Source organism: Nyctibius grandis, chromosome Z (genome assembly GCF_013368605.1).
Source record: "Nyctibius grandis isolate bNycGra1 chromosome Z, bNycGra1.pri, whole genome shotgun sequence".
Classification (NCBI taxonomy): domain Eukaryota; kingdom Metazoa; phylum Chordata; class Aves; order Nyctibiiformes; family Nyctibiidae; genus Nyctibius; species Nyctibius grandis.
In genome coordinates, this window is record NC_090695.1 from 559,099 (window position 1) to 577,872 (window position 18,774).

At 41.3% G+C, this 18,774-nt stretch overlaps 1 protein-coding gene across 4 annotated transcripts in view; it reads left to right on the forward strand.

The window, feature by feature from the left end:
- Positions 1-18,774, forward strand: part of DYM (dymeclin) — a 254,432-nt gene that overhangs the window by 14,653 nt on the left and 221,005 nt on the right. For all 4 annotated transcript variants that reach the window (XM_068422796.1, XM_068422795.1, XM_068422798.1 and 1 more), the window contains exons 3-5: positions 10,935-10,987; positions 11,650-11,743; positions 12,813-12,946. In XM_068422796.1, coding sequence (XP_068278897.1) covers positions 10,935-10,987; positions 11,650-11,743; positions 12,813-12,946 — 281 coding nt within the window. The remainder of the gene's footprint in view (positions 1-10,934; positions 10,988-11,649; positions 11,744-12,812; positions 12,947-18,774) is intronic.

The window sequence follows — 18,774 nt, forward strand, 5'->3', positions numbered from 1 at the left end:
TACAGCAGTGCTATAGGGAAAGAAGAGGAGAAAAATATGAAGAGAGAAGGTAGTAGGAAAATACATGATATCAGGAAAAGCAAACAGCAAGAAGAAGAAACCCAACCAAAAACCAGCAGTGTGTGGGAGGTGGTGGGGCTGGGGTAGCTTGGCTCCTTTCAGCAACAGATGCCTGACAGATTCACCTTGTTGTCATGAAACCTTGCCCGTCTGCAAGGGAGGCAAAGGGAACTTGTGATACGTTTAAGGGAAACTTGAATCCGTGTGTGTAAGTAAAGTTTGTGGGGTTTTTACCACTTTCCTATGTATGCTTTCTCTCTAGTGAGCAATATGTGAATCATAGAATCATATCATAGAATCGCAGACTGGTTTGGGTTGGAAGGGACCTTATAGATAATCTAGTTCCAACCCCCTGCCACGGGCAGGGACACCTTCCACTAGACCAGGTTGCTCCAAGCCTCATCCAACCTGGCCTTGAACACTGCCAGGGAGGGGGCAGCCACAGCTTCTCTGGGCAACCTGGGCCAGTGTCTCACCACCCTCACAGCAAAGAATTTCTTCCTAATCTCTCATCTAAATGTCCCCTCTTTCAGTTTAAAACTGTCCCCCCTCATCCTATCACTCTATGCCCTTGTCAAAAGTCCCTCTCCAGCTTTCCTGTAGCCCCTTCAGGCACTGGAAGGTGCTAGAAGGTCTCCCTGGAGCCTTCTCTTCTCCAGGCTGAACAGCCCCAGCTCTCTCAGCCTGTCTTCATAGCAGAGGTGCTCCAGCCCTCAGAGCATCTCCGTGGACTCCTCTGGACTCGCTCCAACATCTCCATGTCCTTCTTCTGTTGGGGCCCCAGAGCTGGACGCAGCACTGCAGGGGGGGTCTCCCGAGAGCGGAGCAGAGGGGCAGAATCCCCTCCCTCGCCCTGCTGGCCACGCTGCTGGGGATGCAGCCCAGGACACCGTTGGCTTTCTGGGCTGCAAGCGCACGTTGCCGGCTCATGGTGAGCTTCTCGTCACCCATCACCCCCAAGCCCTTCTCCTCAGGGCTGCTCTCAATCCATTCTCCACCCAGCCTGGATTTGTGCTTGGGATTGCCCCGACCCACGTGCAGGACCTTGCACTTGGCCTTGTTGAACTTCATGTGGTTTGCACGGGCGCACCTTTCAACCCTGTGAAGGTGTACTGAATAGTGCTTTGCTTTACAGAAGCTGTTCTGAATTAGTCGAGGTACTGCTGATCACAGCTGCCAAAGGGAAGGTCTTTCAGGCTGCCAAACTGGGTTGGATCTTCTGAGGAACAATGAATAGTCTTTTAATCCCCAAAATCAGAAGCCCAGGGCCTTGGCTTGAGAGTTGGTGAATTACTGGCTCTCTATTCTGAGAAAGATAAGATGAAGGCGTGATACCTTATCTGTCTTTTAATGGCACTTTCTGTGCTCTGCTGTCGGTATTCATGGTCTTGTGCTTTGCTTTTCTTGGCACTTCGTACTCTTTTCTTTTCTCCTGTTCCCCTTTCAGTTTGGTTGATCTTTTCCTCTATTCATCCATTTCTCATCTTCCTGATTCTCTCTTTGGCTTTCTCTCCCCACCCCTACCCAATTGTACGTTAATCTCTCTTTGAGTGATTCTGTATATAGTTCTTCAGCATTGCTCATTTACTCATCCGTGTCTTCTTTACTGGGTTTATTTTTTCAGTCCAGGTAACTTTTTCATCTGTTTCTGTGAAGAACACAAGGTAGTTTGCAGGGGAAAATGAAATTTGCCAAATACCAATGCTACTGACTCTGAAGTTGCTGTATCTCTGTCAATACTGATGCAAGATACTCTTGCCCTTTCACTATCCCTTCTAGTGTTTATTTGGATCTGCTGTGGGTTTAATCAGGAACTGATGTGTCTGAAAAACAACACATCAAAAAGAAGTGGGTTTTTTTTTCAGCCAGGTTAATTCCCTGGAGTGATTCATAGCGTGGCACCACGAAACAATTCTGGCACAATGAGGGATAGATTTTTGGGGCACAGCAGAGTGTTGGGCTGAAAGGTGGGATTGCTTAAACCTGCTGTGCCATCCAAAAATGCACGTGGAATCATGTGGTCAAAGCAGTGTAATGTTCTGCTTTTCTGGGCTCTTTGTTCTTCTTATAATGTTGATATTCCTAATAGTTAAGCAAGTATTAAGGGGGAATATTAAGCGGGAGTAATTCTGGTCTGTGCATTCACAAACGCTGATTATGAATCAGCCTTTAGTAATCAGAAATGAGCTGACAGTGAATCCCTGCTCACTGCCTGTGACCCCCCTGGCCTGAGCGATAGTAACAGCCAGAGCAAGTCTGGGTATTTGGCAGGTAAAGCCCCTGGGGCCTTACACAATTTAGGAGTGGTAGGAGGTGAGTAATATATGAATAAGTGATAGTAAAAGGAAAAGCTACCAGCTATTTAGTTGTAGGTTTCCTCATGCTTTTCACCATAAAAGTTGTATTATGATCTCTTCTTCTGTAAAGCAGGTCATGGATGCTAAGCAGGTAAAATCCCCTTGGGCTACAGATGTGTCTGCTGAGAAATTTCTGGTTTCAGCCATTAGGAAGTACTTGGTGTTGTAAATTCACACTCCTGCATGTTCATTTTTTTTTTTTCATCACAGATCCTTATTTGTTGCACAGAGTGGACTCATGGGAGCTGAATTAAAATCGCATAAAACCTCTTAAATCTGCCACTTTCTACATTTCAAGTGGCTGACTTATCAATCTGAATAATGTTTGGATAGTGGAAGAAAAAAATACAGCTTTTCTGGATGACTTTTTTAGTTATTGTTATAAACAAGAGCTATGAGGTTTACTTTGGAGTCTTAGCTCTCTGTTTAGGCAGACCTTTGTATTTGTCTGGCTTTCCTACGAGCTGCTACCAAGAATGCAACCTCCTCCTTAGTGGTGTTGTTAGTTACAATTCTTTCCTGATGGAAAACTTCAAACAGAGTTAACTAACACAGGACTTGCTGAAAATCATGTGCTTAATATTTACTGTTCCGCTTTGTTCCTTCCCTGGAGTTTTTAATGAGTGGCTTGTTCAAGAATAGTGTGCATGAGCCTTTAGTGGAAAGACATAAAAACGAGCAACTTTTGTGTTGCCTTAATATGGTACATTTTTAAATCAGTACAATAAATTATATGCAGCTTTTTATTCTTTGACTCCTTTCCTCCAACTAGTCCATTAAAGTCAGCATTCCCACAGCATGAATTTATGGAATAGGCTGATTCTTCTGGTTGGTGTTTGATGGCAAGGAAAAAAAACTTTACTTAGAGGAAAAAACTGTCAGGAAAGCGGCTCCTTTTTTTTTTTTCTTCTCCTCTTTTAGAGGGGGTAGTTGTCTGCTATAATTTGGGTCTTATTCTTATCATAATGAGGGTAGATGCCATGGTATGAATATGTTTATAATTACAGTTTGTATGCAGGATACTTCCTCTTGCCATGTTGAGATACTTTAACAGTAGTCACTGCCACTTTGAAACTTCATATATTGTGATGCCTATAAAATAAAAGCAGATAAAACCATGTTCTTCAAAGATGACTGCTGTCAGGAAGCAACTTTCACTATCTTTTATTAATTATGATTTTGCTGAAGCCCATGGGACTGATTGTTAGTAAATTTAAAGTAGGGCAACTGAATTCAACCACTCTAAAATGAATCCACTGATTTCCTCCCCCCCTTTTTTTTTTCCCCCCTCTCTCTCTCTTCTTTTTGGAAGTAATGGTTTTTTTACAATATATGCCAGAATAGCTGACAGCAGAATCCAGCTTTCTGGTAGTATGAAGCCAGAAATGAAATCTGCAGTCAGTGAAAACTATGAATTTTTTTTTTGAGCAATAGACTGCTTAATTTACCATTATTCTCCACCTCTACTGAAAAGGTGCTTTCTTACAGAAAACTGACTTGCTGATGAAGAAACTCCTTGTACTCTGATCAATAACTACAAATACAAAAGTGATTAAATCCCAACAAAATAGAAAACCTTGACATAAGATCATGAGATGATAGAAGAGCAATTTCAGCAAGACAAAACAGAATTTGTATTGTTGAAATACTGTTTCAATATTATGTTTTACTTGGTCAACGATCATTACCTATACATGTAATAACTCATAATTTTCACTCTTCCTTGTGAAATATAAAAGGGCAATTTTGGCTTGTGTTAGTATTCCCACCGTATACATCGAATTCCCAAATGGCATTTATATGATAGTACAGGTTTGAGGGATTGAACTTTTGTATTGGGAAAAGGAGGTGACATCTGGTATCAGAGAGACTTTGAGCTTGCAAGTTTAAACTTCATTTTGATTTCTTCTCTCCCCTTCACACTACGGAGTCCTTATTACGTGATGTAGGTGCGTAGTGGTTGTGCTGTCTTCTTCCCTGCAGAAGGGGATTGTCCTTGATTTACTTTTACTTCTGTCGCTGATGTGTGATACCTGGTGTCACATAGATGTTTCCTGTAAATATTACTGCTTGCTGTGTTGACATGTTACAAGACAACAATCAGTGCCACTGTAAAACCTCTCAAGTTTTGATGCCTTTAAAATAAAACAAGATAAACCCATTTTCTTTAAAGAAGTCTGTGCTGTCAGGAAGCAAATTTCACTATTATTATTAATTATAGTTTTGCTGAAGTCTGTGAGCCTGCCCTCTACATAAAAAACCCAAATAAAATAATTTATTGCTTTTATAAAGGACTTTGAAAGTGCTGGCCGCCAGATCACAGGATGAGGCAGGAATTCCTGTGAAGCCTGGAAGTTTTTTCCTCAAGTGTGTGGGAAGCAATCCTGCACCTCACAGGTTTCCTTGGATCTAAATGAGCTGGTCAAGTCCATGTGGTTGAGCATACTTTTCTTTGAATCCTTAGTGTTTCCCCCAGTGCTCACAACCTGTTTAAATCCCCATACCAGGTGATGCCTTTTGCTCATGCCTCAGGAAATTGTGGAACTGGTAAATATGATTGGGATCTCTACTACTTTCCCAAAACCGAATGGTTTAGTTGAGGTAGTGCCAGTTAAAATACCTGATTACATGTACAAACTCACCCAGGTCACTGTGGTCCTTATAATAAACATCCACGGCCTGAAGCTGGTGTTTGTCGCTGTGTGCATGTGAACATCTTCCAAAGTGATGTCTACTCCGTTGCAGGGCTTACTGGATGTTACTGGGGTGCCTGGGTTTCTCCTAGTGATGCCATCAAGCAGCAGGAAGGATTCACTCACCTTGCTGCTTGTTTATGGCTAGAATCTTTTTCTTGTTGAGAACATACTAATGGTTCTCATAGACCAAGGGATATTTTACTCCTCCATCCCTAATGAATCTCTCTTCTATTTTTTTTCATGTTCTAGAAAATATTGTCTTTCAGAAGCTTCCTTACAGTTCTGAAAAAAGTGTGATTTTTATTCTCCCAGTTCTTGGTAGGTAAAATTGCAGAGTGGAAAATGTGTGGGATTTTTTCCTTTTATTTTCTGAAAGGTTGTTTTCTCCTGGATCCTCCCATAGGTACTTCATTACAATTAAATGTAATATATTGAAGAGGATCAGTTTAAATGCATTTTAGACTTTTTTTTTTTGTCCCAAATAGTGAGTTCTTAAAATATATATCTATATATATGCACGTGTATACACATGTATTTAGCAACAAGGCAGTCCGTGTTCCTCGGGTGAGGGTTTTCAGAGAGAATTGCAACTTTTATTTGTGATCAGTGCAGTGATAAAGTGAGCCTCACTCTATCAGTGCTTACTCTTGTTGTTAGTGCTGAAGCGTAGTTTAAATACTACCAGTGCTGCTCTGTGGATTAATGAAAGGATGGATGTTTTAGTGTTAGGTTTCCATTCTTATGTTAATTAATTAACCAAATGTCATCTCCACAGGGATTGTAGTACAAAGTCAATACCACAGCTGGTTGTAGCATTTCTTATGAATCTTGGCTCTAGTATTTTCTGCCTAAGTGTTATTATAATGTATCTCATGTCTTCACAACACAAAAAAATAGACAGACAGCTTTTTTCATGTCTCTCACTTCTCTTTCCTGCTGAAGCAAAGGAAAGAAAGCCACTGCTAAGCTTTGCCCCAGGTACCTGGGAATGGACTGCTATTTTTTGTACCCCCCTGTCCTGGTTTTGTGGGGATAAAATTTATAGAATCAAGTTTCTGTTAGATTTTGTTCAGTTTGTGACCAGCCATGGTGATCAAGGCCATCAGCAGTTAAATGCAGGGCAGCTGCCCCAGGCTGGCCCACAGGTGTGTTCTATAGCATTAATGTCAGGGTCACTATAAATGGGAAAACTTGTGGGGATGTGGGGATCTTTGCTCTCTCTCTTCTTGCCGCACTTTTTCTACTTCCAATGATTGGTATTCCTGGAGCAACTTGGCACAACTCTGTGGGCTAAGTATAATTTTGTGTCTTCTCTCACATTGGGAAGAGAACAACCGGTTATTGTTTAGCCCCAGGCGTGGGCTAAATGGAGACACACCCACCCCCAGACTATACTCTCTCCCTGAATCCATCCTTGGGGATGTAGCAGTAGTATGACTTCTGTGGAGTGCAAGAACACCATTTCACTGTGTGTGTATGTTGGGGTGGTGTTCTGCTCTAGTTCCTCCTCGTTAGGTGTTTCTGTTGCGTGAACCGCCTGTGCAAACCACATGGAGTTCAACAAGGCCAAGTGGAAGGTCCTGCATGTGTGTCGGGGCAACCCCAAGCACAAATCCAGGCTGGGTGGAGAATGGATTGAGAGCAGCCCTGAGGAGAAGGACTTGGGGGTGATGGTTGATGAGAAGCTTACCATGAGCCGGCAACGTGCGCTTGCAGCCCAGAAAGCCAACGGTGTCCTGGGCTGCATCCCCAGCAGCGTGGCCAGCAGGGCGAGGGAGGGGATTCTGCCCCTCTGCTCCGCTCTCGGGAGACCCCCCCTGCAGTGCTGCGTCCAGCTCTGGGACCCCAACAGAAGAAGGACATAGAGCTGTTGGAGTGAGTCCAGAGGAGGCCACGAAGATGCTCAGAGGGCTGGAGCCCCTCTGCTCTGGAGACAGGCTGAGAGAGTTGGGGCTGTTCAGCCTGGAGAAGAGAAGGCTCCGGGGAGACCTTCTAGCACCTTCCAGCACCTGAAGGGGCTACAGGAAAGCTGGAGAGGGGCTTTTGACAAGGGCATGGAGTGACAGGACGAGGGGGAATGGTTTTAAACTGAAAGAGGGGAGATTGAGATGAGATATTGGGAAGAAATTCTTTGCTGTGAGGGTGGTGAGACCCTGTCCCAGGTTGCCCAGAGAAGCTGTGGCTGCCCCCTCCCTGGCAGTGTTCAAGGGCAGGTTGGATGGGGCTTGGAGCAACCTGGTCTAGTGGAAGGTGTCCCTGCCCATGGCAGGGGGTTGGAACTAGATGATCTTTAAGGTCCCTTCTAACCCAAACCGTTCTGAGATCCTATGAACCGAAATTCTGATATACTGCCTACTCTTGAAGATGGCAAAATTCAATTCTGTGTTCTCATTGTATGAATAAGGGGGAGTGGGTTGCACTTAATTTTTAAGCATTGAACTTCATTTTGGTAGGAAAAAGAATGACTCAAGTGTTAAAAGCTTTGCTGAAGATCTGAAAGTCTTGATTGGTTTGCCACTGGTTTTGATCCTGGCAACTGGTAGAAATTTGTCAACTCTAAAATTTGTTTGAGGACTTTGTATGGCTTTTAATGACTGAAAGGGGAGGAAAAAAAACCTGTAAGTATGCTGTACTTCAAAACCTAACTGCTTAGAAATTAGGGGAAAAATCAACCGTAATTAAAAGCTGAACGTCTACATATATGTTTTAAATTCTGGAGTGATTACAATAATCATTTGATCTGTATTATAGAAGTCCCCAGCATCTTTGGATAGCGGGAGGTGGGTTACGTTGTGTTGGGTTACGATTATTCAGTACCTCAGAACTCTCTAGTCAGTTGGTGTCCACTATAATATTCGCTCTGCCTGTCAGCTTGCAGGAGGGAATACATCCTGGTGACAAGCAGCTAGCTAGAGAAATCCAGAAGTTTTTGTTTTGTTTTGTTTTGTTTTTTTAAAAAAAAAGTGCCAAAAGTCCTTATTTCACATAGACCTAGAAAACTGTGTTGTCTATAGTTGCTGACGGGCTGTTCTAGCTTTATACAATTTGTTTTTAATTACTCTGTGTGTTTTTAACGCTGAAACACAGGCCACCTTTGATTCTAAGCTTAATGTTTTTAAAGTACATATAAAAATGTAAGTTTCTTTCTGAAACTTATGTTTCAAACCAATTTATAAGAGAGGAACGAATGCTGATATTTGATATCAGAAAAAGCCAATCTGCGTAATCTAAAGTTGTCTTAGGATGTTCAGCTGTAGGTGAAGAACTGTGTCTGCTGGCAGTTCTCTACACAGTAAATTAGTCTGATATACAGGAAAATTTGCAGGCATCTTAAAACTTAATTTGTTTGATGTCACTGTCTTGAAGTATTTCCTATTGAAAAGTTTTGCAATAATTCTTTCGGCTGCTGTTTCTACCAATATCCTTACCTCCTCTTCTAGTCCTTAGGAGTTGGGGCACAGCTCAGACAAACTCAACAGCTTCCAAGAGCATGACTCCATGTGGGTTTTCAGCAGTGGAACAGGTTTAGGGGCTTCCCACGCAGCACCGCAGTTAATCTCAGGTTGATGCAACAGCTCTTAGGACTGTACAGTCAAGTGGATTGCCATCTAAATTTAAAAACAGAAAGAAGAGAGGTTGTTTCCCCCACCACTGTCTTTTAGAAGATCGCTGGCAGAGCTGTAGGTGGTTGCTGCGGTGGGGTTGAGCATGTGGGACAGAGAGAGTGCATGCAGTACCATGGCCTTTTTTGTCTTCAGTCTCTGGTGTTTTCGTATAAATCAGGTTAATCATCAGCAAACTTAATGCTTAGGAAGCAACAGTGACTTTGGCAGTTAATTATGGCAGTATTAAGTTTTGCAATATTTTTATATGAGAGGAGTGCTTGAACGGAGGGCATACCACTGACTTTTATAGGCGTAGTTACTGTTCAGGTTTCATTACATACCTACTTTCCTATTTATTCTGAGGGCGGTGATTTTCATACCTTTAATTACAAGGAAGTAGCTGCACGAGCTCTGGAATTGTTCAGCCTGTATTACATACTATGTTATGTCTGCAAGCGCTGAGCTGGGTTTTTTTTGACTGCCTTTTAATTTGGGGACCTTCAGGCCTGCCATTCCTGTAGGTCAGACTGTATGTTAATTACAGAATCACAGAATCACAGAATGTTAGGGATTGGAAGGGACCTCAAAAGATCATCTAGTCCAATCCCCCTGCCGGAGCAGGATTACCTAGACCATATCACACAGGAACGCGTCCAGGCGGGTTTTGAATGTCTCCAGAGAAGGAGACTCCACCACCTCTCTGGGCAGCCTGTGCCAGTGTTCGGTCACCCTCACTGTAAAGAAGTTTTTCCTCATTTTTATGTGGAACCTCCTGTGTTCCAGCTTGCACCCATTGCCCCTTGTCCTGTCAAGGGATGTCACTGAGAAGAGCCTGGCTCCATCCTCTTGACACTTGCCCTTTACATATTTATAAACATTAATGAGGTCACCCCTCAGTCTCCTCTTCTCTAAGCTAAAGAGACCCAGCTCCCTCAGCCTCTCCTCATAAGGGAGATGTTCCACCCCCTTCATCATCTTCGTGGCTCTGCGCTGGACTCTCTCTAGCAGTTCCCTGTCCTTCTTGAACTGAGGGGCCCAGAACTGGACACAATATTCCAGATGCGAGTCTGTATAGAGGCTGTCCAGTCTTAGTAGGGCCTGTAGTGATAGGACAAGGGGTAGTCGTTTTAAATTAAAAGAGGGAAGATTCAGACTAGATATAAGGAAGAAATTTTTTACGATGTGGGTGGTGAAACAGTGGAACAGGTTGCCCTTTAGGTGTTAATATTGGGGCATATTAGCTTCATATTAACTTCATATTGCTTAATGTGGCATGGGACACAATATCTGGTTATTATTTGTCGTTTTGCCCATCTTTTAAGGAAAAATACACTTCCCATGTATTATTCTGTTTTTTTCAAGGACCAGTTACTCTGGTAGGTTTGCAGTCGTAGAAGTATATAAATGTGTTTTTATGTGTTTAATGCAGCTGGTGTTTACTTTCAGTGGTTGTTGGCAGGTTCTGCTTTAGCACTTTTTCGTTCTTCTCAGCTGATGCTTTTCATTGAGGCATACGAACATAATGAAGTTAGGAAAAAATTAGTGTATCTGATGCGATTGTTGCATTAATACAGTAACATTAGTTAAAGGAAAGCGGTGCTTAGCTTGAGGTTGAATGTCAGGTTGAGGACTCTTTAATTTATGCTTTTAAAAAAGATGTTATTTCATATGATAGTTCCTGTAAAAAATGAAGTTCTTTCTGTAGCCTGCTGTTTTATGTGTATTTTCAGCGGCATCAAGCTAAGCGTGGCAGCATTGAAGCCACAAAGGTAGTAGTAACACAAATGATGTAGTGACTTCATTTCACTTTGACAATTCACTTTTAAATATCAGTTTCCTGTTTTATGGTCACTGTACTTCAAATGTACATTCAAAACATTCATACTTCAAATGCATGTTGTCCTGCCTGATACTAGGGGAACTGATCACTGGAATGGGTTGCCCAGAGAGGTTGTGGAGTCTTTGTCCTTGGGGATATTGAAAAAACACCTGGAGGTGGCCCTGCTTGAGCAGGGAGATTGGACAAGACCACCTTCAGATGTTCCTTCCCACCTCAACCATTCTGTGCTTCTGTGATGTAGCCACAGCTAATGGATTGGTAAAATAAAGTGCTTCATAGAAATATTTTACTACTGTTTTGTAATGAATTTTCACTTCAAGTTTAGGAACTCAATTCCTTGTGTAACCATTTCTATTTTCTTTTCCCCCTCTCCTAGTGCTGACTTAAAGCTCTTGGAAGAAGCCACAATCTCAATCTGCAAGTCTTTAGGTGAGAAATTGTGACATCTTAAATTTTTTCCATGTGCTTGATGAGAAAAATTAAGAAACAGAATTCATGTGCACATCCATGTCTTTAGTATACTTAACTGTACTTGTATGTGTTCCACTAGTAAGATTTAAGTAGTGTGTAAGTATATATAACCCTAACTTTTAGAAATTTCTATCATTAACTGTTTTGTAGAGCTTGAAATGACTGAAAGGTTTAAAACAAATAACTTATCCCTACTACCTCTTTTTCCCTTCTGCCCTCTAAGCTGATCAACAAGTGGAAAAAATTAATCAGATGATGAAGGGAAGGGATAATATAAATGTAATTTCAAGAAGGTAAAAGCTAGTTGTGAAAACCTGCCCATTTTTCTGGCAGGAGACTATTGTGCTGTAGACAAGTCTTGGAAAGGAAGCAGTATGAGCTCCAAATTTGGCATATTTTACATCTAGGATGAAAAGTATGTTTAGAGAACAATTATGCACCAGTAAAGCATGTACTGGAGAATCTTAAAAGAAGAACAGATGTACAGAAAAACAGACATACTGTGCTTTATGTAGAAATATTTAAGACATTGATATTCAGTTTCAATCTATGTATTGTTTGAACTAAATAGGGTCAACTTACGCATGCTATATAATCATATCTTATTTTTCTTCATCTAGTTGAGAAGAATCCTCGAACAGGAAACCTTGGGTCATTGATTAAAGTCTTTCTCTCTAGAACCAAAGAGTTAAAAATTTCAGCAGAATGTCAGAAGTAAGTACCCAGAAAAAAAGCTGTGCATGCAATTTCACTTCTTAAATGCTGTTTTTGCTGCTAGCTCTGGAGTTTTTGACTTCTCTAGTTAACATAATCACAGACCAAAACTTAGAATTCTCTTAAATCATTGAAACAGAACAAGTGTCTAGTACTTTTCCAAACACATATGGTTAAGTGTAATAGGTAAGTAGATTGCTGGGGAAAAAGACATGTTTGTGTGTGTTACACCGTTTGTACACAAATGTGTTTTACTTCTGGTTAGTACTAGTTTAGAGCTGTTTAAAAATCACCTGACCTTCTTAGCTAAATCTTTATGTATGAACCAGTATTTTATCTTGGAAATATATTTGAAATTGGATTGGATTTGGACACAAACTTCTATATAAAGACATTGCTTTCAAATCATATCATGCAACTGGCATTGGTTTTGCTTGCCCCTTTCAGCAGTAGGAAAGAACTCCAAGAGGTTACATGTGCAGTGCTGTGTAGTTTTTCCAGGAAGCTTTCTGTAATTGTTCCTATGCACCTGTAGATGAGTGTCCAACTCTCATCAGATCTGGGGCTTCAAAAAGAAAGACTTTTCTTTTTAATGTGCCTTTCCTTCTAGTACTGCCCTCAAACTTTTTGCTTATATCTGGAGAAAGAAGCTATTCCTGCCTGGATAGCTCCTACTGCTTTAATCCAAAAATACCTTGAAAATGTAACTTCAAGCAAGAGCTTGACTATATGCTGGTATATGGACTTCCCAGCACTTGCTTACTGGCACTCAAGAAAACATAATGAAGCTATATTCTCCTTGCATTTAGAAAGCTTAGAAAATGTGTGCTGCATGGAAAAATCTTGCTCTATTGTGCTCCTGAAGTCCATAAATGCCTACGGTCATCTGAAGGCTATTTGACTGCGAAAAGTGCTAAGGTTCAGGGAGCCAGAGTAGTCTTCATATCCAAAGCTGTGGAAGCTTTCAAATTTTCATTTGTCTACTCTGACATATATTTTCTTGTGTTTTTTGATGCACGTTCGCAGGTCAAGCATTACTGATCCTGGTTTGTTTCTGCTTCTTTTCTAGTCACCTCTTTATTTGGCAGGCTCACAATGCACTGTTTATTATTTGCTGTCTGCTGAAAGTATTCATCAGTCGAATGTCAGAAGAGGAGCTGCAGCTTCATTTTACTTACGAAGAGAAAACACCAGGCTCATACGGTGGGTATACACCAGTGCTAGTGATGCAAACATTCCACAAGAAACTAAAAAGTTCTGATGTTTGTAGATGTGGTGCTTAGGGACATGCTTTAGTCGTGGACTTGGTAGTGTTAGGTTAATGGTTGGACTCTGATCTTAAGGATCTTCTGCAACCTAAAGAATTCTATGATTCTGTGATTCGTTTAGACTAAGAATCCCAAACTTTGCTTTAAAAGTAGAAATGAAATGCTGATGACGTTACATACCACATGTTTACTGTTTGGGACAATCTGTGAGATTGAAAGTATGTAGTCAGTAGTAAAACTGGCTTCCTTTGTGATCTGAGGTAATTCCATGTAAACCATCTTCCTTTGTATCATACACATGAAAGAGAACACCTTCAAAATATGATGAGAGCTTTTAATAACATGCTGACTGGCATCTTCTGCTAGAATTAAACATTTGTTAACAATCTGTTGGCATGTTGCAGGTTCTTATAGCAAAATAGACCTCTTCTAGAGCAGGAGTTGTTTGGTTTACTTTAAAGAAAAAAAGATTTGTATTAAATTTAACATGGTCACTTATTTACAAACTTAATCTGGCATTTTTTTAACCAGTTGTTCAGAAGTGATACTATAGACCTGCCTTAGCTTTAGTCATTTCCATGCAGTTTGAAAGCGGTTAACGATCCTCTTCAGAAGAGCAGAATAAATGGGGTGAAGCTGATCACATACTACTGTAGGAAGGGTGATGTTGCAATTATTTAGTGTTTCTTTTCACATATATTTCATAAACCAGCAGTAGCCAGGGAGTGGAATTAATGCAGTTTTTAGGAATCTAGAACTGGTCCATTGAAAAGGCAACTGCTAAAATTTAATTAGTGGGCAGCAGTTTATACAAAAGTACAGGAAAAGGCAAAGAATTTAGGCAGAATATTCAAAAATAAGTGCATCTCCAGGAAATGGAAGAAGGTCAAATAATCTAGCTGTTCTCTTTCTGCTGTCTGGTCCTTCTTTTTGAATGTGAATAATGTGAATGCATTTAAAATCAGTTTGATTACAGAAAAAAGAAAGTCATAACGCTGTCTGCCACAAATCTTTGTGTAGTGCCGTATCAAGACGCTCTTATTGAACACATGATGGATAATGCTGGCACAGGAGCCTTGATTTCCTTTACTTTTTTGTAAAGATACTGTTGAGTTTGTAGTTGCGTATTGTTTATTACATAAAGCCAAAAATGGTCTGGCAAAAAGGATTATCAGAATGCTAACAGGATAGGATGAGGAGTAGCAGTTTTAAACTGAAAGAGGGGAGATTTAGATGAGATATTAGGAAGAAATTCTTTGCTGTGAGGGTGATGAGACCCTGGCCCAGGTTGCCCAGAGAAGCTGTGGCTGCCCCCTCCCTGGCAGTGTTCAAGGCCAGGTTGGATGGGGCTTGGAGCAACCTGGTGTAGGGGAAGGTGTCCCTGCCCGTGGCAGGGGGTTGGAACTGGATGGTCTTTAAGGTCCCTTCCAACCCAAACCATTCCATGATTCTAATACAGTGCGAGCGGGTTGTGGAAGAACAACCAAAAGTATGACTGTGGATTTCCCTTAACATTCAGTCCAGCAAGGACTCGCGTTGAGAATGCCTAATAGCTGCTTCCTCATTGAATGGAGAAAAACTGTTCATTAAAATCTGTTTAACTCCTTGGCGCGTGCCATTGCTCCAGGGAAATCAGACTTCTGGTGCCAAAAGATTAAGCGCTAGATGTTGAAATGGTTTGATGTATTTAAACTGTGATGAGTAATCTCCAAGAATGAAGTCAGCTAACCCGATGCATTAGAAAATAACACCCGCTTATAATAAGCTATCCTTGCAGACTGCCTAAGTTTAAAAAAATTGCCCACCTCTTGCTTCCGTGGTGTAGTGTAGCACAGTAGAATGGCTGGAAAAGCTGAGATGTTTTGTTAGCTCAAACCCCTGCGATCTTTATTCTTCACGCTGGGAGTTCCTCGTAGCGTGGTGTGAAAAGTGATTCTTGTCACTGGGGTAGATCCATGTGCATACCTTGTCTAGTAGCACTTGACTGTAATTCACAGTGACATTTATTAGCGATAATTTTGTGCATATTGATGGCAAATGTACTTAGCAGTTATCTTTGAGCAGATTGTTCGCTGGATGTTCTTGATTAGGAAGGTAATTGTGTGTGGTCTGCTGGTGAGAGCAGGGGATGGAGGCAAGGAACGAGCTCCTCAGCTCTCCTCAGTCCACTGCTGCTTTTGACTCAGGTTTCCAGTTGGAGATGGTCCTTGTGACCCTCTTCAGGGTGTTGAGGTTCATAATGTGCTGTGTTTACAGAGCCATCATCTTTGGTTCCTGACAAATATTCACATCGTTTTTTTAAAATATGTATAGAGCGTGGTGGTAAGGTGAATGCCTTCCTATAGCTTTTATACTTAGCTATAAGAAAAGTGAAGTATCATTAACAGAGTGTAATAAAGTGCTGTTGTGTTAGGGCTTAATAAAGTGAGCAGAAAAAGAAATGGTTTTTGTTTCTGTTTTCATAACTAAGTCAAGTGTAGCTTTCTTGATCTTTTTATTTATTCTTCAGAAACTAGAGCATGACTTGTTATTGTGAAACTTACACAGATTTATTACTACTTTTACTAAAGTTGTATGTACTTAACACTATCTTTAGTGAGCATGCTTTTTGAAAATTGAAGCTGCTCTTAGTTGTCCTTGCTGTCTTTTCGTTTCCCAGAGCTTGATATTGTTTTACTGTTCTTCAATTGTAAGCATGATAAAACAAACCTTATAAAATACATTATTAATTATATAAAGTAAATAAAATATGTATATAGATAAAGGCCTTAATACGGTGTCTGAATTTTGATGTATTGTTTGCTTATTTTCATAATGAGTAGCTGGTGGGTAGTTACTGGAGAGAACAGTACAACCAACAGCACAAACCACCTCTCTCTCCTGTGATCCATTTCTGTATGCCTTGTTCAATCTAAAGAGTAACAATTCCTTTCAGGATCATCATAGAACTCCTTTGGAAATCACTGTGTGGTGGTTTTTAAACTCTGAGCATCACGTTTGTGGTTTTTTTTTTCCTTCTCGTCAGAGAATATATCCTAATACCGCATTCTCTGAGTTTAAATACAGCACCTGGGAACTCAGGGTTAGTTAGCATTTTTTATAACTGCCTTACCTGGAAGAATTCTCCTCCCAGATTTTGCAATGCATATGCTTTAACTTTTTCTGAATGTCCAGTTCATGGTTTTCCCTGCTAAACTGTGTTTTAGGCTCAGGAGAAAGCTGTGCAATTGTGCTTTTTGTCATAAAACGTGATTATCGAGGTTTTTTCTTTTGCAAAAAGTTTGGGTGCATGGATGTGTTGCAGCCTACCATTATAAAGTTGTAATGAATAAATTGCACAGGATCAAGTCCCTGCTGCAGCACTGTTTATTGATTTCCTTCCAGAATAGTCAGACAATTAGAAGTTTGTTCCTTTTGACAGTTTTCAGGTGGTTCTTTAGCCCAGGAAGTGCAGCCTTTGCCTCTTCATCCGTAATCAGGAATTTGCATACAACTTTGGAGGAGATTGAACAATTTTGGTTGTAGGAAAATGCTTATAGAGACTTAAATCACATGCTTTAAGTCATTTTCAGCTGAAAATTCCTCGTATTGAGAAATCCTAAACTGGACTCAGCACATGCTGATCTGAAGCTGGAGTTAGTCTTGCTAACACAGATGATTGATCTTCGGGGAGGCTTTCACTGTCTATATCGCATAATTTCTGTGCAGTCTTTAACTGTGTTGTAATTTGGAGGTGTAAGAGAGAAGGACATGTGCTGTGTATTGTATTCTAAATCAAACCATCAGTTGGGGGCCCCAACATAAGAAGAACACGGAGCTGTTTGAGTGAGTCCAGAGGAGGGTCATGAAGATGCTCAGAGGGCTGGAGCACCTCTGCTCTGGAGACAGGCTGAGAGAGTTGGGGCTGTTCAGCCTGGAGAAGAGAAGGCACCAGGGAGACCTTCTAGCACCTTCCAGTACCTGAAGGGGCTACAGGAAAGCTGGAGAGGGGCTTTTGACAAGGGCATGGAGTGACAGGATGAGGGGGAATGGTTTTAAACTCAAAGAAGGGGGATTTAGATGAGATATTAGGAAGAAATTCTTTGCTGTGAGGGTGGTGAGACCCTGGCCCAGGTTGCCCAGAGAAGCTGTGGCTGCCCCCTCCCTGGCAGTGTTCAAGGGCAGGTTGGATGGAGCTTGGAGCAACCTGGTCTAGTGGAAGGTGTCCCTGGCCATGGCAGGGGGGTTGGAACTAGATGATCTTTAAGGTCCCTTCCAACCCAAACCAGTCTGTGATTCTATGAATTCATTCAACCTCTTCCCTGATCTGTGGTAGGAAACTTTGTTCATTCTCCATGGAGAAGTTTTTATGCCAAGGCTGCTGGGGACTGTATTTGGTGTATTATAGCAAATAAGAGGACATAGAAAAGGGAATAAATAACAGTACGTTTACTGCAGACCTTAAATGGTTTCATGAGTGTCCAGCTATCATATAAAGGAAACGAGGGATGGCAATTATTTATGTACTCATTGTTAACACTCTTGAGGGAAAGCTGGGAGCTTTTGAGAGTCCTCAGAGCTGAAGATCGAACCACAAAATCCAAAGAAGCTTTAAGTCTGTTGGTTGAATTGAATGGGTGAAGCTTTAGGTACTGTTTTACAAGTAACGAATTATTTCATTCCTTATGTCCAGGTTCTGTCCTATGTGTGGGAGCAATAGGGCAGAAAAACAAGTATCATCTAAGGTGAGGTTATACCTTGCTATGCCTGAATATCTTATTAACATTAGGTGCATCCAGCTGCTACAGCAGCTCAGATCAGGTTGTGACAACATCGTTAGGCTCTTAAGAAGAGAGACTGTTTTACTGTGTTATGTTAGACTCTGTATCGTGGTGTTAGTCTCTTCTCCCAGTCAACAAGTGATAGGACAAGAGGAAACGGCCTCAAGTTGTGCCAGGGGAGGTTTAGATTGGAGATCAGGAACAATTTCTTCACGGAAAGGGTTGTCAAGCATTGGCACAGGCTGCCCAGGGCAGTGGTGGAGTCCCCATCCCTGGAGGGATTTAAAAGCCGTGTAGATGTGGTGCTGAGGGCCATGGGTTAGTGGTGGGCTTGGCAGTGCTGGGTTAACCGTTGGACTTGATGATCTTAAAGGTCCTTTCCAACCAAAACGATTCTATGATTGTATGGCCAAGGATGGAGCTGGGCTGGTTTTACCACACGTGAAGTCTCCTGGCATGTATACTTTTCTCTGACTAAGCCATTTTGCCTGTGTGGTGTCTGCTAATTCAGTGTCTGTGATGTGTGTAGCTTTGAAAAAGTTAAACACAAAGTATTATTTTTTTAATGTAAAAAAAAAAAAAAAGAACCCAAACAAAAAAAAAACAAACCCAAGCCAAACAAACCACAGCAAAAAGCCAAAAACCCACTATGCAAGCAATCCACATGTGTGAGGACTTAAATATAGCTGATGAAAAGTGGTGTTGCAGCATGACTGGACCTTTAAAACCTGTGTATGTTTGCAGTTACTTGTGCACTGCAACAGAGTTTAGAAGAGGCACCTATGATTCCTCTCTCTGCAAGCCTTCTCTAATCTTATCTGGACAGATTCACCCTTTGCTTCTTTTCCCCAAGGCTTTACACATGTCTTTGATCCAAGTATGTGATCTGTTAATGTGAATGAGTATTGTGTATATTGGCGTTATCCTGCTATTGAAAAAGCCATTGTTTATGAAAACACGTGGTGTTCCACGTTTATAGCTCGCTCTCACGTTATAGATTTGG